Source organism: Antedon mediterranea, chromosome 5 (assembly GCF_964355755.1).
Source record: "Antedon mediterranea chromosome 5, ecAntMedi1.1, whole genome shotgun sequence".
Lineage (NCBI taxonomy): Eukaryota > Metazoa > Echinodermata > Crinoidea > Comatulida > Antedonidae > Antedon > Antedon mediterranea.
Window position 1 is genome coordinate 22,472,992 of NC_092674.1, and position 23,381 is coordinate 22,496,372.

At 31.4% G+C, this 23,381-nt stretch overlaps 1 protein-coding gene across 1 annotated transcript in view; it reads right to left on the bottom strand.

The window, feature by feature from the left end:
* The window catches only part of LOC140049597 (IgGFc-binding protein-like), a 124,255-nt gene that overhangs the window by 51,732 nt on the left and 49,142 nt on the right, over window positions 1–23,381 (bottom strand). Inside the window, exons 32-55 of the mRNA XM_072094526.1 lie at window positions 21,600–21,908; window positions 19,515–19,656; window positions 18,920–19,096; window positions 17,308–17,501; window positions 16,872–17,052; window positions 16,477–16,587; window positions 14,703–14,893; window positions 14,303–14,407; window positions 13,493–13,642; window positions 12,923–13,061; window positions 11,890–12,066; window positions 11,230–11,420; window positions 10,556–10,721; window positions 10,076–10,195; window positions 8,954–9,162; window positions 8,307–8,414; window positions 7,718–7,867; window positions 7,343–7,490; window positions 3,453–3,632; window positions 3,082–3,287; window positions 2,322–2,496; window positions 1,971–2,081; window positions 1,118–1,329; window positions 731–838 (exon numbers count right to left, since the gene is read on the bottom strand). Of these exons, the coding sequence (XP_071950627.1) occupies window positions 731–838; window positions 1,118–1,329; window positions 1,971–2,081; window positions 2,322–2,496; window positions 3,082–3,287; window positions 3,453–3,632; window positions 7,343–7,490; window positions 7,718–7,867; window positions 8,307–8,414; window positions 8,954–9,162; window positions 10,076–10,195; window positions 10,556–10,721; window positions 11,230–11,420; window positions 11,890–12,066; window positions 12,923–13,061; window positions 13,493–13,642; window positions 14,303–14,407; window positions 14,703–14,893; window positions 16,477–16,587; window positions 16,872–17,052; window positions 17,308–17,501; window positions 18,920–19,096; window positions 19,515–19,656; window positions 21,600–21,908 (3,960 nt within the window). The remainder of the gene's footprint in view (window positions 1–730; window positions 839–1,117; window positions 1,330–1,970; window positions 2,082–2,321; window positions 2,497–3,081; window positions 3,288–3,452; window positions 3,633–7,342; window positions 7,491–7,717; window positions 7,868–8,306; window positions 8,415–8,953; window positions 9,163–10,075; window positions 10,196–10,555; window positions 10,722–11,229; window positions 11,421–11,889; window positions 12,067–12,922; window positions 13,062–13,492; window positions 13,643–14,302; window positions 14,408–14,702; window positions 14,894–16,476; window positions 16,588–16,871; window positions 17,053–17,307; window positions 17,502–18,919; window positions 19,097–19,514; window positions 19,657–21,599; window positions 21,909–23,381) is intronic.

Genomic DNA, 23,381 nt, shown 5'->3' on the forward strand with positions numbered 1-23,381 from the left:
AGGTAATATACTGAATATTAATTAACTAAATAATGTCAGAATGATAAGTATTAGGAAATCTGTGAGTTAAAAAGCCGACATACATTAATTGAACTCGGACCTTCTGCTTGAATATTTCATATATCAATAAAAATATAACTTTATAAAAGTCAGCATACCTTAACATTATTCTTGTTCATTTCAATATTATTTGTCTAGGCCTATGCTAAATTCTAAACAATTACTATACGATATAATTGTTTTTATTACAATAATTGACATTTGTTTGTTAGTGTCGTTTAATGTTATTGTATTAATGGTACGTGGGCTGTAATTTAATATTCTGAAAATTGAAATTACCAATGGTGTCCCTTAGTTACATTTCCCGAGGCTCAAGTTTACCTTGGGAATTAATAATAAATTATAAAGGTGCCAGTAATGTATAGAGCGAAGAGACACCCTTTAGTTCTCATAATTTGCATTATAGTATATAGATAGTTTACTATAAATGTAATAAGTTGTAAATTTAAGTGGTAAATGATGCCATCTTTCATTAAAAAAATTTTTTTTTTCTTTCCTATAACTAATCAGATATAAGATGACAGCCGTGTTGAACAGAACACAGTTGGGTTTAGAAAGGACAGAAATATTATTTTTTAAATCGATAAGCATTTTTATGGTATCCTTGATATTCTAATATTTGGGAGTACCCGCTCTTGGACGGGAGTCTTGGCTAGCAATCATTTCTTACCACATTGTTTCCAATGAGTTGTATATCTAGTCCTGGAGCAGGTGCGTATGGTGGTGTTACACTTACACCATTAACCCTAACCTCACGTTCTTGAAGGAAATCAATTTCCTATAATAAAAAAGTAAAAATTAATAATTTGGTTGGTTCAAAGGAATAATGGGAAGTAACACATTTAACATTATTCTATTGTAGAAATTGATAAAAAAAAAAACAAGACAACACCTAAACATTGTCATACATCCTCCTCCACTTCAACAATGGTACAGTTCATAATGGGTGGGTGTTGTCCTGGTGGTCATTGTCTGATTTCCGAAAAAACATATACTGAATACTATATTACTATATTGTTTATCTTTAGAAAGTACTAAATCGATAAGCTATACTCACCATGTCATAAATATATATGTAGAGTTCCTTCGTTGTCGCAGCTCTTAGATTCAAAATATATTTTTCATTCTTCTGTTCAATTGTAAATCTAGGTTCATAAGAAGGCCCATACACATCAATGAGAGTATAAACACATTCTCCCATATAGTTAAAACTACGACCATCAAATGTTGTGTAATGGGGATCTCCCCATGCAGAACATACAGCAGAACCTATAATACACAATAATGCATTAAGAACTAGGACATATGAAAATGAAAACTATTTATATTGATCTTAGCATAGAAGTTGATTTACATCTCATTGTTATTGAACAAAAAATCAGGTCACCTCCGGCGTAATCTTTTTGATGACCAATGAATTACGTTGACTGCAAGAATAGTGATTTGTATGTATTTATGTACTTAATTTAGTACAGTATTGTATTCTTGAAGGATTTCCTAATTTAAATAACAATAGCACGCACAGGTGAACAATAATATACAGCCTGTTGTTAGCAGTGATGGAGTTTTTAGGTCACCTGAGTTCTTTATCATATTAATATGCATTGTAAAGGAACTACTTTGAATTAATAGGCAGATTTTCCGATTAATTTGTTGAGTTATTATGAGAAATAAACGGAAAGACGACTGCGTAATTCATAATCCTTGTTTTAGAACCGAATGACTGTGGTCTCCTATTCGACTAACATAGCTATGTTACATTGACCGTTCTGAGCACCATATTGGATACATCTGCTTGATGATGATAACATTGATCCTGAATTGGTGTGGCTGACTACATTAAGAATGGGAATACTGTATATAAATATATGTTATTATCAAATGAAATTAATCAAATATCGGAGGCTTACCACTTTCACAAAGATCACCAGACCATCCCAGGGTACATCGACAAACAAAGTCTGCTCCGTCACTATCACATTGTCCATTGTTCATACATGGCATAGAATTACATGGATCAGCTAAAAATTGTAAAATTATTATTTTGTACATTACTTCTACATTTTCTCATATTTTGTAAATTAGTTTATATTTTCTGATACTTCATTTTGAAAATGAAAACACATTTCTTGTTACATTACATAATTTAATCAAACTGCAGAAAAAAATTAAAAAGGTATTTTTTAGCCTGTACGTCAACAAGACAAATTGTCGTGTAAAAGTGTAGAGTCCTTATTAATCAGGTTAACATTATAACTCACGTTCACAAAATGATCCATCACCAAAAAGCCCTTCGTTACAGACACATGCATAATCACCATCTAGAATACTACATGTTGCATTGGAATGGCACGGTTCAAAACGACGACAAGACAATTCACCATCATCACAAGTACATGTTTCATTGCAGTTTGAAGTTACAAAGGTACTTTCATCCTGGAAATAAAATGTGAATAAATATGGGGAGTTAACATGTAGCGATGCACACAGGTGTGTCAACAACACATACAACTTTCTTCTCCCCTAATGATTTCTTTGTGTCGAGTGCTGCCACCAACCGGCGCCCGTTCATCTGCACACAACAGGGAAAGGACCGGTACACCAGATAACCCCTATTCCTACAAAAGTGTACACTGGACCCGTATTAGGTCCTTATCTGAGAATACTTGTTCTATCACCAGGACAATGGTCGAGGAGTGACTTGAACATGTGCTGGTTGTATAGATATATTTTGCAGGTGGCCCTGCTTTAACTGCTTGGCCACTCTTGGTCAAGCAAACACTATGTTTTGTTCATGTTTTGCAGGGGAACACATCTTTAATATGCGTTATATAAATTGAACTACCTCAATGTATGTTCCCCCCATAGTCACATCCTCACAATCTTCAGGATATATTTATATTATATATATTTGTTATTATTATATTATTACATTTATATGTTTATATTTTTACTATTATATTTATATGTTTATATTAAAGATTTACACATCTTTAATATGCGTTATATAAATTGACCTACCTCAATGTATGTTCCCCCATAGTCACATCCTCCACAATCCTCAGCAAGTACACAGTCAGGGCCATCACGGACAAATCCTTCATCGCATTCACAACCCTCTGTGCAGAAGAACCTACACCACCAGGAATATCTTTCTGGATAGGAACATGTTGCAGGGCAGTTTGATGCACACAAAGTGTAGTGAGAGTTCTCTGGACAGTTGGCAGCTTTAAGAAGATTAACAATATTCATGTTAATGTTAAGAACTCATAGATATACTGTAGTTGCGTTTGGTAAATGTATTCCAAAAAAAATAAAGCATTATACACATGTAATTATCATCTGAGGTATTAATAGAAAATAGACATGAAAATAAATGTAAAAATACTTACGACAGAAAGATTCAGAACGCCATAAGTCTAATGGAATTCTCCATATACCCAATAACCGGGCATAACCTGCTATATCATTACAAAGTACACTTTCATCAGGAAACGTGGCACACGCATCATACACACAACTTTCATATGTGGATTGAGCACTTATTATCCTATTTCCAATGGAAAATGGACCTGAAAAAAGTAAGCACACATCATTGAAGAGGTTCATTTTTTCCAGGTTGGGCATACTTGGTACTCCTAACACAAATATAATACAAGAATTAATCATTATTTTAATTTAGCCATTCCCCCTTGTCGTATTAATTGTGGACGATTTAGAATCTCTTTTTCTGGTGCTGTTATTTGGAATGATTTACCTTTAGAAGTACGAACAATTACATCTAGATTTGCTTTCTCTAAACAACTTAAAGAAATACTTTTATTTAAGTATATAAAAGAATAATCTATAATTTACAATGTTTTATATATTGTTAATCCATCAGATATTATCTATTGAACTGATATGGTTTTGTTTATTAGAGTACAGTACATACAACACTTTATGTTAGGTTATGTTATTTATTTATTATTAAAAAATATTTTGTTTTGTTTTTGACGTTATCAAATTTTTTATTTTTCTTTAAGTTCTGTTATTTATTTGTTAATTTCGTAGCTTAAGTTATAGTAGAGGCTATATATGGTTTGACCTTGAAAAAATTCTAATAAAAGGTCTTTTGGTCTTTTTAGCTTTAGGTGTCAATAATTACCAAAAAATTTTTGCAGCCTTCTAGTTGCTGCGTTAGTGAGATATTGAGGGTCAAAGGTCAGTGACCTTTTTGTGGCATTTGATGGCTCATAACTCCTCAACTCCTGGGTTTAAAAAGACAAATGTGGTTTCTACATCTATGTGTTAGTGGTCAAACAACAAAATAAAGTTTTTGCCAATTTCGGGTTACTTGTGCCATTGGTCAGATAGTCGGGTCAAATGTCATTGACCTTTATTCATTAATAACTACTGCTAGTGTAGGACCTGAGTAAGATTTGTATGCATTCAATTTAGGAGAGAATATCTCAACTGTTATAGGATAATTTGACCCCAAGGAACAATATGGGATATGTGTCAAATTCGTTATCTGGGGCGAAAATGCCCAAAATCGGGGTCAAGGGTTAGAAATGTGTGGTTCTTATATCTCGACAACCACTTGTCATACAGATTTGCTTTTGGTGTCAAATTGTTCAGAATATACATATTTATATTCGGTCTAACACAACTTTTACCCAAAAAAATGACCGGAAATGCTTTTACTGACCTTTGACCAAAAAACACATTTTCGGGTTAAATTATTATTTAAAATGTCAATGGACACACTGTATGGTATCAAATGAAAGCATATACAATATGCTACCCATTGCTACCCAACTTGTATTGAACATTTTTTAATTAGGAATCTAATCTTATGGAAAATGTGCCTAATTTGATTACTTTTATACAAAAAATGAATATTTAGTAGCGTAATTGTTGTGCTTATTTATATAATGTTAAATAATTTTAAATAAGTGTTTGGAAGAACTATTTGGTATCAAATAAAAGCCCATACAATATTCTATCCATTGCTATCCAACTTGTAATACAAATCTGTAATTATGATGCTACTTTGGTGAAAAATGTGCATATTTTATTGCTTTTTGACAAAAATGGGTATACATTACCAGATAATTTATTTTGGTTTATTTATGAGATTAAATAATTCAAATATTTGAAAAGACATATTTGGTATCAAAGGAAAGCACATACAATATGCTACCTAACTTGTATTTAATTATGTGATGTTATTTTTGGAAAATATGCATATATTTTATTAAATTTAGACAAAAATGAGTATAAATTAATGTAATGAAATATTTGGTATAAAAAAGAAAAGAATTAGTTGTAGTTTATTAAGTTCTTTATTTGGTAGACCAAACAAAATGGCATTGCAGTAGTCTAACCGTGATGTTATTAGTGCATGGACAAGTTTAATAAGCGAGGAGTGGGTTAAGGATTTGCGAATTGATCTTATGTTACGAAGGTGGTAGGTATCAGATTTACTAATGTTGTTGATATGTCTGGACATAATCATTGCTGAGTCAAATACAACTCCGATATATCTAACCTCCAACGATGATGTGATTGATGTTTCTAGCAATGGCCAATTTCTTGAAGTGTTTTGAATGAATAAATAAGATTTCTGTTTTACCAGGGTTAAAAAGAGCATGTTTTTAGTTAGCCAATCCTGAACATCAACAACACACGCTTCGATAACCGACTTCGCCTCATTAAACTCTGCTGAATTAAAGCTGATGTATCATCTGCGTACACATGATATTGGACACAATGTCTCTTAATGATATCACTCATGGGCGAGGTGTAAACTAAAAACAATACTGGACCCAGTATTGATCCTTGAGGAACACCGCATTTCAGGTCGATAGAGGTGGATTTGACATTACCAATCTGGACCTGCTGCTTCCTAGAAGACAAATATGACTTGAACTAATTTAGAGCAGATCCACAGATACCAATAGACGAGAGTCTTGCAATAATAATGGAATAGTCCATGGTATCAGAAGCTGCCGACAGGTCGAGGTACACAGAAAAAAGACAATTACCTTTATCCAGAGCTAAAATAAAGCAACGCATTTCTCAAGGATCTTAGATAAGATAGCGACATTAGAAATAGATCGAAAATTTGCCATGCAAGTATGTGAAGGCGTCTTTAAAATAAGTGTAACTAGACCCAACTTCAAATCATCAGGAAAGGTCGTACCAGTTGATAAAGTCAATTATGCACATTTTCCATAAAGTTATATTCCTAATTAAAAATGTTTAATACAAGTTGGGTAGCAATGGGTAGCATATTGTATATGCTTTCATTTTATACCATACAGTGTGTCCATTGACATTTTATGGAATAATTTAACCCGAAAATGTGTTTTTTTTTTGTCATTTTTTGGTCAAAGGTCAGTAAAAGCATTTCCGGTCATTTTTTGGGGTAAAAGTTGTGTTAGACTGAATATAAATATGTATATTCTGAACAATTTGACACCAAAAGCAAATCTGTATGACAAGTGGTTGTCGATATAAGAACCACACATTTCTAACCTTTGACCCGATTTTGGGCAGCATGTTCGCCCCAGATAACGAATTTGGCACATATCCCATATTGTTCCTTGGGGTCTAATTATCCTATAACAGTTGAGATATTCTCTCCTAAATTAAATGCATACAAATCTTACCAAGGTCGTAGACTAGCAGTAGTTATTAATGAATAAAGGTCAATGACCTTTGACCCGACTATGTGACCAATGGCACAAGTAACCCGAAATTTGCAAAAACTTTATTTTGTTGTTTGACCACTAAAACATAGATGTAGGCACAACATTTGTCTTTTTAAACCCAGGAGTTGAGGAGTTATGAGCCATCAAATGCCACAAAAAGGTCACTGACCTTTGACCCTTAATATCTCACTAACGCAGCAACTAGAAGGCTGCAAAAATTTTTTGGTATTTATTCACACCTAAAGCTACAAGAAAATACCAAAAGACCTTTTATTAGAATTTTTTCAAGGTTACATAGGATAAATGTCACATATAGCCTGTACTATTAGTTAAGATGTTTTAAAAGATACCAAGCTTGATTAGCTCCGACTATATCTTGGCTACCTTTTGTATTGATTGTTTGATACAATAAAGAAGAAGAAAATGACAGTACCATTGAGACACCCACTTTCATGAAACACCCCTCCACTATTAAGAAGACAATAACCAGTGAAACTAATTAGGGAAAATATATGTGTTGAAACTTCAGTCAACCCATATTCTGAGAACAATAGTAGAAAATTGATATGTTCAAAAAACACTACCTGTTGAAGACACAAGAATGCTACACATTTCCTTTGCCTTTTCATAAATGTCCATGTCATCACAGGGATTCACTGGTTCACCTTCTTCTGGAAATGTTAGACCAGGTGAAAGAACCCAACTATTTCCAAATGCATTGATGTTAGGCTCCTATTAGATAAAAACACAAAATAATTGAATGACTCTACACTGTAAAAATGCAATTATTACTGAAGTATATTTTACATAATAATAATACTTTTTAATCATCTACTATGTACCCCATTTTTCCTATTATAATAAATACCTGTGCATTTTATGGTTTTATAATTTGTAGAGAAGTTATATGACGTTATTGAACATGAAATAAATACACTCAATAAATTAATTTGCATTACCAGTCTGCCTTCAGGATTTCTGTTATCATTATCTGGGTCACCATCAGAGTTGCCACATAAGCCTTCAGTTGTGAACGTTGTTGGGAGAGAGATGTCAACATGATCTACTCCATTATAAAAAACTTCCAGTCCAAAACTTGTTTGTACATACTGAAAAAGAAAAATAAACAATAGTAAAAAAAATGGAAATAATAATCTTTTCTTTATTCTATGTTTTTAGGCACATATTCAATCACTGTCCTATCAGATAAGTGGTAATCACCCTGACACAAGGGAAGTTTTGAATCAGTTCACTGAGGTAACACCCTACTCATCTCGAATGATGAACAGGGTTATTTAAAGTGCACACAAACTGTGTACACTGGACATACGGTTTATAGTCCTTAACCCATTCTTCAGGTACAGTAAACAGCGACCATGCCTTAACCTCTTGGTTAACTTGATTCCTAATACTATAATAGATTTGAAACTGACAAATAGTAAAATAGTCTCCTTCTGTTCAGTATAATTATGTTATAATTAACAATAATTCAAATGTTGGTAGTCCATGATAAGAACCTGCATAAATACCATTGTATGTTTAACTTACCAAAAATTCACCAGTGAGACCAATCTCTACATCCTCATTAGGGCTAACAGGTGGGATGAAATCTAATCCATCTATCCTTAGAAGTTTACCTTGGCCAAAAAAGATTTCCTTAAATAAAAATGAAAAAAAAAACACATTTATATATATGTTTAAATAAAATACTGTTTGTTATAAAACTCTCATTGATTTGCTAATACCTATACAATTCTGGGTAATATGGAAAAAGATGAGTCTTGCCCATCAGATTCTTGAAAATTAACAAATAGATGATGTGTTCTGTCTCTTTACAAACCCATGTTCTATTTTTACCATTTGCTCTTGGATGCTCAACCAATTTCATGTTCGCCTTGTTGTGTTCATGACAATAAAGATTTATCTAATCTTATCTTATCTTATGCACTGCTATCGATACTAACCAGATGTCCCAACTTGGAAAAATGAAATATCAAAGACTCTAAAAAAACATGGCCAAACCATAGAGGGCACAATAACTGTTTATACATCCAGCCATAGAGGGCATTTACAGTGGTATCTAGTCAACATATAAAATAGGTGGTTTGAAAGCATGTCAATGTTTTGTACCACCCTTGTAAAATACTTTTTAAATAAAATAAATAAATAACTAAAGAGTTAACAGTGTTGATTACCATTTCATAGACATGTATGTAAATTTCCTTAGTATATGCAACTGCGGGGTTTGTCCTTAATTTTTCATTGTTCTGTACTACGACAAACGCATTTTGAGAATTGTTGGCATTTTTAGACAAATAAAAGTAACCTTCCCCCTGGTAGTCATACGTGAAACCATCAAAGGTGGAATAATGAGGATCTCCATAGGCAGTGCAGTAGCGCGTTTCTGAAAATAAGAAATACAGTACATTTATTTGAGTATGTTTACTACAAAGAGCTAAAAGAAAAATAACACTTTCACACTCAATTAACACATTATACCAGGTAATGAAAATAAAAAACAAACTTAAAAAAATAACATTATGATTCTATATTTTGAACATTCTTAATTGTTCTAAAGACGAACAAATAAATTTCAAAATATAGAATAATAACTTAGTTCACTAAATATTCATTATTATTTGGCAATCGGATAACATCAGGACCAAAGTCAAAGTTTGATTGAACAATAGGCAGTACATACTCTAAGTGACATTGTTTATTCAGATTAACAATAATGGTTCTTAACTCCTTTTTTTTCAACAATGCATTTTGGTAGAGGTGTCAGCATGTGTATCAACTTATCTTGCAACACACAAGTTTAAATTTATATACACACAACATATCGTTATTTGTTGATTTTAATGAATATTAACTACTTTATAATTTCTTAATCTCATCCCTCGTTGCCTGGAGCTTTATATCATTTTGAAAGCTCCTTTTTACTTCTATGATCTGCTAAATTAAGCAGACTATGATTAAATGAAATGTTGTCATTATAAATTACCAATACACCACAGTGCAGCATATTTAGAAGAAAGGCAAAAAGATATGTAAAGCTCTGTCTACACTATCAAACTAGTTTGACAAAAAAAGTGTGATGTGCCCAAATATGGTAGTGGTATGACATCATTATGTCTATATATGGTGCATCACATTTTTTGTCACATCAAGTTTGATACTGTAGAACAAAGAACAAGGAAATTGAAAGGAGACAGAGGAAGTACACAACAGACAAGAATATAAAAGAAACATACCATCCAGATGATTTTAATGAAGACAACTGATTTGTACTTAATACAAATACATACAATACTAACCAATCTCACAATAGTCTCCCGAAAATCCTCCGGGACACTGGCAAATAAAGGATGGGTTATCATGATCTTCATTTGTGACGCAATTACCCATATTACATGGATTAGGAAAACATGGATCCACTAAAATAAACATAAACATAAAAAATACTATTTATTTAACTTAGATTATTTATAAATATTTATGTAATACATTTTTTTTGTGTTGAACTGGAACTTGATGCAAGACATGAAAAAAAATGCGTGATAAAAAGCAGAGCAAATTAGATATAACAAAAATGACTCAAGTTAGACTTTTTTTATTACATTTTATTTGCACATTACAGCAGACTGTTTCATAAAGATGATAAAATTCACTCTTTATTCATCAGGTGCTAGGCTTGAATTATAATATTACTCAATTTGAGAGGCTTTTACATTATTAAATTTAGAAAGCTAGAAATGATGATCATGAATCAAATACATTAAATCATAACACAATACCTGTACAGATGTAGCCATCTCCAAAAAAGCCATCATTACAAACACAGCCATTCTCTCCATAACAAGTTGAATTTTGATGGCATGATTGCACGGTACAATTCAAATAACCATCAGGTTCACAGGTACATTTTTCTTCACAATTTGAAATACTAATTTCGGAGAACAACTACAAACAAAAAAGGATTATAGTGTATAATTTGTTGTACTACAAGCACATCAATATTTATGTAGGCAACTTCACCAAGTTCCCCATTAAAAAAAATATCTCCATAGTACTGTACAATATTTATAATGTATATTAGAGAATACACTACGAATATCTTCCCTACCTCCACCCACAGTCAGGTTTACAAATCCAAATTTATAAAAATAAAATTGTCACATGGGTCAGCCATGATTGTTTTTATTCAGAAAAAATACTAGAAAATTCCAAATTTCCCTTAAAAATTTAAAAAATATTAGCAGTTTGGCACAATTATATGTATCGAGTTGTAGCTCAGCTGCAAGTGGAGTTTTAGCTTGATGGTAATAATGCTCAACTACCAATCCTCAGAGAGTTTGGCTCAAATCCTGTTAGCATTTATGGCTACATGTACTTCCAAAAACTTTGTTCACATATACTTGTGTTTATGTTTGCTACAACAACAAAAAAGGTATCTATTGTGAATACATACCTCTATATATTGATCATCATATGAGCAACCACACTCACTTTCAGGAACACATTTATCACCACTGAGAAAGTAACCATCATCACATTCACATTTTTCAAAACATTTTAAGCATTCATCAGGGTTTCTGTTGGAACATGTTGCTGAACAATTTGCACAACTAGAGTAATGAGAGCCATCTGGACATTCAAGAGCTGTTAAAATAAATAATGAACATTTTTAATAAGTGGAATAATATTAATAATTTTTTTTTTTCATGGGCATCAAAATGTTGTCAATTCATTGCTTTGTTCAATAGTTTAGAATAAACCTAAATAATCACTAATTTAATTTTAACTACTGTTCAGTACAGTAGCTTTTCATCAGGGTGTTTAGTTTAAAGTGGTCAGATGTTTGCCCTACTCTGACGTAATTTGTACTTTGTATACTAAGTACATTGAGAATACTTGTACTTTCTCAGTATTTAAGTATTCTAAATGTAATTTTGTCAGAGTAGGGCAAAATCATCTGACCTAGTAATTTAATTGTTAATTGTTTACTTAAAAATTACATAAAATAATCAAATATCGAATTATTTGAACTGCATGAAAGTAATAACATGAGATATTAATTAGCATGTATTTGATAACATTTTAAATATAATCTTTTACAGTCTGTACTTACGACAAAAGTCTTCTGTTCTCCAGCTATAAATTTTAATGCCGATTGAGGTACATACATCAGTATACAAATCCAATGTTCTGCAGAACACTTGATCATCAGGGAAAGCACATTCGTCGTATAGACAACCAAGATAGAAGTAATATGGATTTACAATTTCAAGGCAATCTCGAAATGGTTCTAGAAAATATCAAATACAGGTAGTCACTCTAAGTACAATAAAAAAAACTGTCCTAAATGGCCAAATCAACCAATGGAAAGTTTGCTTAATGTGAATGAGCAATCAAAACTGATAAGGAAGAACTTTAAGCAACCTATTTTGTGACAAACAATACTTCCTTTGTTAAACTTGATAAAATGGATGGAAAATAACAAATAATGAGTACAACAAAAGGACAAAGATAGCATAGAAAAATGAGATAGTTAATAGAGAGTAAATAATTAGCAGAAGAGAAAGAACTTTGTAACAGGCTAACTTGATGTATTGTCCCTTTAAACAAAAAAAAAAATTAATAAAATCAGATTTTGAGTATACCATTTTGCAGTTTTAATAAAGCAATTCACTTCTGTAGCAAAAAAAAAAAACCAAACAAAAGATGATTTTAATTATAAAAAGACAAAATGAAAATGAGCTTCCGGTTGACATGATTACATTAGAATAATTTTTTCACAACAATATATCTTTAAATGATAATGAATTGTAATGCTCGTAGTAATTGTTTTTTGTTTTTTGGCATGTTTTAGTAATTATACAATTTCAAAAATGTATAACTGTAACTATAGAAAAAAACTGGGTTTGGCTTACTCACATTAACTAATTGCATGAATTTTACCTTTGTGTTTTTTTAAATGTTGTATATTTTATAATCAACCTGTCATTGATGCTTTGTTGATTGTGAATAAAGAATTATACAAATTTGAGTTTAGGGTTGAATGTCTGTCCCAAATGTTGGCTTTGATATCATTTTGTAGAAAGAGGAAATACAGAAAAATATATAAAATCTAATAGAAATGTAATGGTAGTTCACAAACATACCAGTAAAAAGAATGTCACAATAATTGAAGTCTTCCTCCTCGTCGTTCATTTCATTGTTGCATGGATACATTTCGGGAACAGCAGGAAACAAGCACTCTGAATATGCCCAACTGTTACCAAATGCAATAACATCTCCAACCTGTCCATAAAAAAAGAATTTATTTCAAAAACATACTTAAATAACCACTTTATATTTGAGAACGTGTTCAAAGGAAATTTGCAGATTGAGATATGAGTAGATATAATAACATAGATATATAACACTGCAGATTAGAAGTTTACAAAAACAATGGTGTTGATTTTCCGGGAATATAGTAGAGTTTCAGAACTGAGAATTGACGATTATTGGTTTAGTATTATATACCACTCAAATTGAAAAATCAACTTTAAAACAACAAATAATGGACTGGGGTGAGAATTTGTGCTTACTTTTCCTTTTAGCCTGACAATAAATTTAGGGTATAAAATTTAATTTGTGTATAGCAAATTCTTTATGCATTATATATGCAGTATAAATAGTCCTTGCTACTAATGTTTGATTTTCATTAAAAAAAAATTAATTATACATACAGTCTCATTCGTTACAATATCATTGTTAACATCATTATCAAAGTATCCACAAAGTCCAGCAGTTTGATTAATATAGGATTCTGGTACATGTATGACTACATTAGAAATACCGTCATAAAGAATTTCAAGTCCATCATTCATCAAAAAAACCTGTAAACAACATGTAAAAGATAAGAAAACATATTAGTGAAGAAATCCATCTTTAGCCGCTATATCTTTATCACACAGGTCTTAAATAGTACAAAATTCACCACCTCAGCAAGGAATATTTAAATGCTGTCCACACATGGACTTTCTTAACTCAAGTACCAAAGTCATTGTGAAGTTCTCAAAAAGTATGATGTACCCAAATATGGTAGTGATATGTCCAAACATTGTAGAGCTATGACATCATCATGTCCATATATGGGCACCTCACATTTTGTTGTCACATAAGTTTGATAGTGTAGAGCTTGAGACCAACAAATACAATTTCAAGGATGTACATTAAAGTACATTATTTCAAAAACATATCCGATAGTATAGAAATAATTTTATGAGTTTTATGGTGAGTTGAAAGATTGACTGTAGGAGTTAAAAATAGAGCAGTCAAACTTTCTTCGAATGAAATATTCTCTCCATTCTCCTGTACTTTTATTCAACTTATCCATCGCAATACATTGATAAAGGATTGGCTGGAAAAGGCAGTATTTAACTTTGGAGGAGCAGAACAGTTATAAAAAAACGCACATAGAGGTTGACATTCAAACAAACTTGCGTGGCAATGTTTAAAAAAAGGATTTCTGAGATCATAATTATTAAAATACTTACAACATAATCTCCATTGTCATTTATAGAATATGATTCTTCCCAAACTGGTGGGGTTACTTCATATTGATTTACCAACACTTGCCTTCCTTTATGTAATTCAATTACCTCAAAATACAAACATGTTTTAAAGGTATAAAAATCAGGAACACAAATACAAATTAAACTAAAACTTAAACCTTGGTCTACCATCAGAACAATGGTGAAGGAGGGTCTGTTCTGATTTTGTGGCTATGGTTTGCAGTGCCATTGCCTTAAACTTTCAGCAACTCGACTCTAGACTGCCAATAACTCTCTAACTCTAGTCACAATTTCTGTGTAAAAAAATTCATAGCAAACTTCAATCACTATAGTTTTAATTTGTTACAAACAAAATTTAAAAATTAAAAAAACATCAAATTACCAAGTCTTCAAAGTTAATTGCGAGTGACTCCAATGAAGAAACACTTGGGTTGTACCCACTTTTTTCATTTCTTTGAACGATGACTATGTTTTCAGTGGCAAATAGCACATATTCACAGCCTCCCATAAAATCATAGTAAGCCCCATCAAATGTTATGTAATGTGCATTAAAAATGAAACAGGTTGCTAGCTCTGAAATATTAAGAAGACAATATCGAATCACATAAAACACTTTTCAATATTGTATGAATAAAATTCATAAATGATAACTAAATGTCTAGGACCTATCAAAAAGTTGAGAATTGTTTATTAAGTGCATTGAATTCCTAACTCTTGATAAGCACAGTATACTCAAACAGTATTTCAATCATTTATCTTGCACTACTGTAATGGTGATATGTAAAAGAAACATTCTGACTATGTATACATTATTATAGTCTAGGTTCCAGACCGAGTTTTGTCTTAATATTAGTAAAAAGATAAATATTTTGGCACATATGGCGTTTCATACGTATACTACTTGATTTTGGATACTCAGTCTGGGGAAACACGTACAAGTCACGTGGTTTGACACCAAGAATTCTTGGTGCATACGATTATCCAGTTGACTAGTTTCAGCTGCATGCGATTGGCTACTCACTCGTACTCCATTTTAATATTCATATTTCAGAATTTCAAAGACTCAACAACTAAGATGATGCGCATGCGCTATGTTATGTTTAGACAATGTATACTTGGGTACATTTATGAAGTTTCTGAAGGCTGGAAAATATTTTATATCTCTAGTAGTCTGGTAAACATTTGATGGGATTTTTCCCAAGAACATGAAAACTCGTCTTGATATGATAGGCTAGCAAATCCGCAAATCAAACATTGAATGGATCATTTATTACGCGGAGATAATTTTGATTTAATTCCCACCCAGACCCTGTCCTGCTGTGTGGTGGTGTGTAGACCTGTTGTGTGCTGGTGGTGGTAGGCCTACTTTATTGGCGTTTTATTTGGCAGGTCATACGTGCGAATTGAGTAGGACCTACGAAAGAGGCCTAGGCCAAGGATTAAACAATTAATAAACAAAACAACTTGGCATTACGATTTTATATTTCAACAGTCTCGATCGTACTGCACGTACTCGATCTTTTTCATTTTGAAACAAAATGATCATTGGTTGATTCGAAATCCATATTTACATACCGCCCGCCCCATATAGCCAAATACGGTATGAAAACCTACGTCATTCTTATCGGATGTTTGCGGTCTGCAAATCGATTTCTATACGTGTTTCACAAGTCTGTATTTTCAGACAAAAATTGCGGTCGAAATAAAAACAAATAGATAAAAATAAAAAGATAATACAGACTTGGGGCAAGTCTAGGTACAGCCTACAGTATCAAACTTTATGTGTCAAAAAAGTTTGATGTGCCTATATATGGTAGTGCTATGCTTAAATATGGTAGTGATATGACATCATCATGTCCATATATGGGCACATCACATTTTTTTGACACATAAAGTTTGATAGTGTAGACAGAGCTTAACATTATTTTTGTAAGGCTCTACTATTAGGGTCTAGTTTGAACATATTTTCTGCATTTTACATGCCTGAATACCCAGTAATTACTATTTACTATTTGTTTTAATGCCTTGTAAAAAATGATAGCGCTTTCTATTTTAGTCATGTCTATAGTCTCCTGATGTTTAAATTTTCCAAGTTGGAACTTAGTGCTGAGAGAGGGAGCTTAACCTGGGTGTAAGTAAAAATGATTTAATCTTACCTATTTCACAGTGACTTCCTGTCAATGCTTGGTAACATGAACATGTGTAGTTAGATCCTTCAGATGTACATAATCCTCTGTTTTCACATGGGTTATAAAAACATGGGTCATCTAAATAAAAGAAAAACATTTGAAATCGATCAATATAAACTGTCAATATATCTTTTTAGGAAAATAAAAAAGATGATTGATTTTTTTTTAGTAATATGTATTATAGTACACAGTCTGCAATTCAACTAATATGTCTTTAGCTCTATTTACTGGTCTTATTGCATGCTCAGTTTTTTTAATTATTTTTTTTTAAAGAAATTTGTGCAATGAAAGTTTGTTGCACATAAAATTGTAGTATTCTTTTTGAAAGGCTTATTATTTATATCTTGCCTGTATTAACTTACTTATACACTCTTTCTCAAAATCGACAGTTCCCTCAGGACAGTAACAGCCAAGTACACCATCCTGTATTTGGCAGGTATAGGTTAAAGCACAGGCGATTCCTATACATGAAACCTCGCTACTTGTCTCATTACAATAACACGCCTCACTACAATTACTGTTGCTAATAAATGCATCATACAGCTAAGAAAAAACATAAATAATAAGAGTGCATATAGAGAAAGTGTCTCAACAACAAAATTCTTAATTATACATATAATAGCAATAATAAACTGTAGGCCTACGCCCTCACATCTCCACGCACCATGCACCTGTACCATGCACATAAACGATTTGAATATGAAACAACTAGTTACCATTATTTCACTACAACATGTTCAACTTGCATAGCCAGTGTTATTAATGTTAAAGTAAAGAATACAAATAGATATAGTGTACCTCTACATAATAATCGCCATATCGGCAACCACATTCCTCCTCAGGAACACAACTTAACCCACTTAATACATAACCTTCATCACATTCACATGTCTCAAGACATGGTCGGTTACAATCAGTATCCAGATATCCACATGTTTCTGGGTGCGCTGATCCACATAAAGTGTATTCAGCATTTTCACCACAATCCCAATCTAAAATTAATCAAAACAAATACACAAGAAACTTTATTTATCTTCATCAAAATACCAAGAAATGTTGGTGGACAGCAATTACAATTAAAAAGATACATAAATAGGACTACAATACATAAACTGACTGAATACCAGACCTATTAAAGTTATAACAATGGATGTGCCAGGTTGTTTATAATTGTATGTATTTTCAGTCAGTAATTTATAACAAAATAATTATTTTATTATGTAATGTTTAATTATCTTGTTGCATTGAAACAAAGAAATGAAAGTGCACATTTTCATAGATGAGACAGTGGTGTAATATGCTGAGCAATTTGTTTTGACCTATAACATTTTTCTTATTTATAATATGTTAAAGTTCCTAAATTACATAGTAGCCTATGTATTGTTACACTTAAAATCTGTCTGGTAGAGAAGAACTTTTATTTTGCTTTCAACTTTCAGTTAATTTAGTGAATTTAGTATTATTGTCTTGTTTGCAAGTAATGTTAAACAAGAATAGATTCCAAGTCAGCAATACTATAAAGATGATATACATCAAAAATGAAAAAAAAGGTGCAGCTGATTACTTAAATACAATTTAGTATTTTGAATTTTATTTTTAATATTCATTTCATATTTATTGTCATTAAACAAAAATAAAACTTTTTTTTGCACTATTGTTCATATGATCTACAGGCAGAGTAAAGAAGCTTTCTAAAATTCTTTAAAAGTATTGTACTTGTAGAATGTAGAATGTAGAAACACAAGAAGACAAAATAATAATTAATAATATACCAATGATTGAAAATGATAATGTATGTATGTTTGTGTGAAATAGGTACCGACTGTAAGCTTAGAAACTATAATTATTAAATAAATTAATGAACAGTAGTTGAATTGAACATGATAATCAAATACTACACTAATAATCTTCATTATGAAATTGTTTTTATTTATTTAATTTACATTATTATTTACTTGTTATTATTTTGTATATGTTTTAATTGTATATGAGCATCTATATGATATGAGGAGTAGCTGACCATGACTTTTTTTTTTATTACATATTTAATGAGGGTGATCCATCCAGCTAATGATGACCATTAGGGACCCTCAGAGGTTTACAAGACAAAGTCTTATTACAAGTCTTTGGGAGTGGAGTTGTAATTTTGTCCTTAGAAAAAATCCTGACATGTGATGGGACTTGAACCCAGGACCCTTGGAGTGGTAGCCAAGCATCATAACCACCAAGCCACAACTCCACTTCAGTACAGTGATGTACACCATTTTGCTTAAGCTGCCCCTACTCAGCATTATTTCATCTCCTGTTCAAATATTGTATGTTAATGTATTGATTTTATACTGGTCAAATAAATAAATAAAACGAAAATAATTCAATAAATGAAAGCAATTAAACAATGAATTATACATACAGCAAAAGTCTTCAGATCTCCATTCATCAATGTTGACACCTGTTGCTTGGCAATGATACACATATAGTGCTATTGAATTACATATTTCTTCTTGAATTGACTTTGAACATGGTAGAGAGACGCAGCCAATATAATAAGGTGTTGGATCGATAACAAAAATACATTCTGAAAAAGGTCCTATAATGCAAAAAAAAATTAAAAGGTTGTTGTTTAGTAAACTTGCTACCTTATTCTATAGCATTAAAAGTAACAATATAAGGTTTATGCTATAATGTAAAGCGTACAGTAAATCCATGGTGTAAAAGGTCAAAGTGTTCGGACACAACGATCAACATTCTTGCATTTAAAATACACAGATATTACAATCCTGTCATTAATTAATTAAAGATTAAGTAATTAATTGTGTATGATTACTCAATAAAAGCAGCTTGCTAAATAAATAAACTTAGCAGGTTTAAAGAGTAAAGAAGTAACTGCAGTAGAGAATTCTGACATGTCACCTGCCTTATGTCATTATTAATTAAATTATGGCTGTTGGTTTATAAACCAAACTCAATAGGGTTGGGGCATAAAAAAAATTTCAAAATAAGATTACCATAAAAGTCAAACAATACATTGCACTGTTCTTGATACATTTCTGTAGCAGATTCATTTTGACAAGGGTCGAAATTCGGAAATCGAAGTTCACAATCTGATTCAACCAGCCACTCGGTTCTATAATACTCATTAATGTAATCCTTGAAAGAAAAAAGGTTATCGATATTTTAAAACTAAACAGTAAAATATGTCGTAACATTTCCATCATCAAAGCTGCCATGTCAATATATAAAAAAAGAAATACACATAGGGTAGTATATATTACATAGTTTAATAAAATTAGACTTACTGTATAAATTACATAACAGAAATATACATCTCTTAATTAAAAACAGGTTTTAAGTATATTTTATTATTGGATACACAAGCAGTATCACGTCAAGCGACATTAAACATCACGCAGTATTTTCTGACAGCAATCAATAGGGAGGTTTCGCAACCTTACGAATACGATAACGAAAACGGATACGTATGCGTGACGTATCCGTTTTCGTTATCGTATTCGTAAGATTGCGAAACCTCTCTTTTATCTACCGGGAACACTATAGAAAGAGATTTTTTAGAGGGTTAGATTGAAGTACTTGGTAAACATATATCAGAAAGCTATATTCGGAGAGAGAGGGCTCACTACTTGATATTTTGATCCATGTCAAAAGAATACAGCATGAAAGATACAGTAAGTCAGATTTTTAATATAAGCTTGTGACGTAACCAATATATCATTTTCCTGAAAACGAATAGGCATTCTGCAAGTATATACCTATTACAGTGATGTATTTAAAGATGTATTGTCCCTTGAAACACAAAAAAATGAAGGTCAAAATATTCTAAATTTAAAGTGGCCATATCAAAGTAATATTAAAGTTATTCACTTTAAGTCGAAAATTTAAGCCAAAACAACAAGTTTACGTAATTAACAGGTAAATTAGTTTGATTACATTTCATCTGGAAAATCGTCACGAGCGAAAGTAAACAAAGATTTCAAACCATGAGTACGCATTATGCATATGCTAAATTAGGATTGTTTACAACTCGTCACGGTTAAGAAGGTATTTTCACACAGATCATGAGGAAGTTTTATGATTATGCATACAGAGTAGCCAAACAAGTGCGTTGCATTATGGGATATGTTTTGATTGAAAACTTTGACTGGAAGTCAAAGTTATTTTTTTAACAAAAAAACGTCTGTATTTCAGTTAAAAAATTGTTTTTTTTCGAAAAATTTTTGGTGATAGTTAATAACTATTATGATACTTCAAAAGACCCACCTTTTTTCGAAATCTTTTATTTTTTATTTTTTTGGAATTAGTCAAAGGGACAATACATCTTTAAATAAAGTAATGCTATACATTTTCAATACAAAATTTTGGTAGCAGTTGGATGGTTAATTATATAGTTTATTAAACAAACTTACAACTAATAATAATAATTCACAACAAAGAGTAATATATCTTTATTTTCAGTGCTAGTAAGGCAATGTTCTTTTACAACGCCACTTAGTCTGTAAAATACAGACACTATTAATATAAATATAGTTTATTGCTTATTTATTGTACGTGTTTGTCATATTAGTAAGTTTCGATTGGCTGGTTTAGAAGACTACCCACACACAATACAAAATATACTTTGAATGTCAATGAAATATGGCATGCGTTTACGATTAATATATCAGTTAATTTTAAAGGATACAAAACGATACCTGTTAGGTTACACAAAATAAACATTTTTGCATTGCTTTGAGGTAAGGATGTAAAGTTCAACACTATCAAACATAATATGACAACAAATGTGATGTTCCCATGGACATGACATCATATCACTACCATATTTGTGCAAATCACACATTTTTTGTCAAACTAGTTTGATAGTGTAGACAGAGCTTAACCGCACAGCAAGTAATTTTACCAACTTAACAAGCAATGTATTATCTGACTTGTTGCTTTGTCATTGATCAAGTGGCTTGCTTGGCACTTATGTCCTTGCATTGCTTCATAGTTTTAACCCAACTTTATGAATATATTATTTTTATGTATACTTTATTATCACATGATCTGGGTGCTACAAATATGGTATTTAGACTTACTCTGTAGTCAGGAGGATAGTCTGTAGTGGTGTAATTGTCAGGATAGTCTGTAGTGGTGAAATTGTCAGGAGTTTCTGTAGAATTGAAAGATGGTTTATCGGGACTACGACATAATCCTTCACTTAAAATGTAAGCAGGCAGTCTTATCTCCACAACCATGTCACCATCCCATCTCACTTCAAGACCAAAAGATGTCACAAGAAGTAAGGTGGCACCACTAAGTGTGATTGTCACATCTTCACTACTGTAAGGTGGTGATACTGCTATGTAGTTAATTTCCATGTACTTATCTTCTTTCATTAGTACTTTCTAAATATAGAAAAAAAGAAAAATAAATAATATGTGCATTAAAAACTTTGTAATGTATTTGATCAGTATTTAAGTCAACATTTAAAAACTCTCTACAAACAAAATGTAGAACAATAGAATCAATAAATACAAATTTCAATTTATTTTATTTTATTTATTTATTTATTCATTGGTGCATTCATTTTGTATTATGTTTATTGAAAATGTCTCTTATTGTTGTTCTTTTATTGCCTGATGTAAGTTATGCATATCTCTTTGTTATTACTAACAAGCTCATAAAAGAATGAATGTATGTATATTATATTGTTTGTACAATAGCAATAAAATATATATTTCAATTCAATTCAATAAAACTGATGGGGTATATTTTTTTCTAAAATCATTTTATAATTCACATAGTGCATCTTTATAATATATTACAAACAAATTCTACCTTTTAATACAACATCTAACTTTTCACCACTATTGTTAAGATGACAAAAATAATCTACAGTACAATTACTGGATGCATTATACAGGAAAAAATGCCATGTGTACAAGGATAAAAATGTTAATATATGAGATTGCCATTTAATTGGACTTTTTACAATTAAACAATTTGGACAATTATCCCATCTGAATCCAAGAAAAAAATGTGTTGGTAGGAATACCTTTTTTTTTTTATTTTTACACATTTTCTCCATTTTTCTCTATTTAAATTAAGCTATTAAGGAAATAAGAATTCACTGTAGTATTGCCATGTCAGGTATTTATGTTGGTTGTTAAGAGAATATGGGTAAAGAAACCCATTAGTAACAAGTGACTGAGCTAAGTAATGCTGTTCAGCAACGTCATTCTGTGAGATTTTCAGACCAAGTTTGAATCTAGTATTCACTGATTCTAATTTTAATTATACACAGCTGAATCTATTGGAACAATTCATGTGAGTCACTGCATCAACTGACTGACCACTATAGCATGTATTTTTCTCATATTTAAGTAAGTATACAACCTTTAATACTAATATATAATTATTATTACCAACTACAATAATTTTGTAATATAGACAAAAAAAATAGCATTTGATCATATTTACTGTTTCCTGTCTGAAATGTTACTGATGAGGGAAATGTAAAGGTTGCTACACATTAGGACGATAACGATTAACGATAATAGTAAGCATACATTTTCTTACATGAAACAAAAAAAATTAGAAACGTTTTCATTTTAGAACTATGGATAACCATTTAAAATGACTTCATGGTCAAAATATTGATCAATATCAGAGGCAGCACAAAAAGGATCCTATAATTCTAGGATGTAAACTTCAAATTTATTTTATTTTATGTAAGATTAGCATAATTATCTAGTTGTCGTTCGTTATCTAGTATATGGGTCTTAAATAGTGCGTTTGGCACTTAATAACAAATGACACAATGTTCAGTGATGGAGAAATACATTAGGAATGCAGTAATCTCACTGTTGGTTACACCA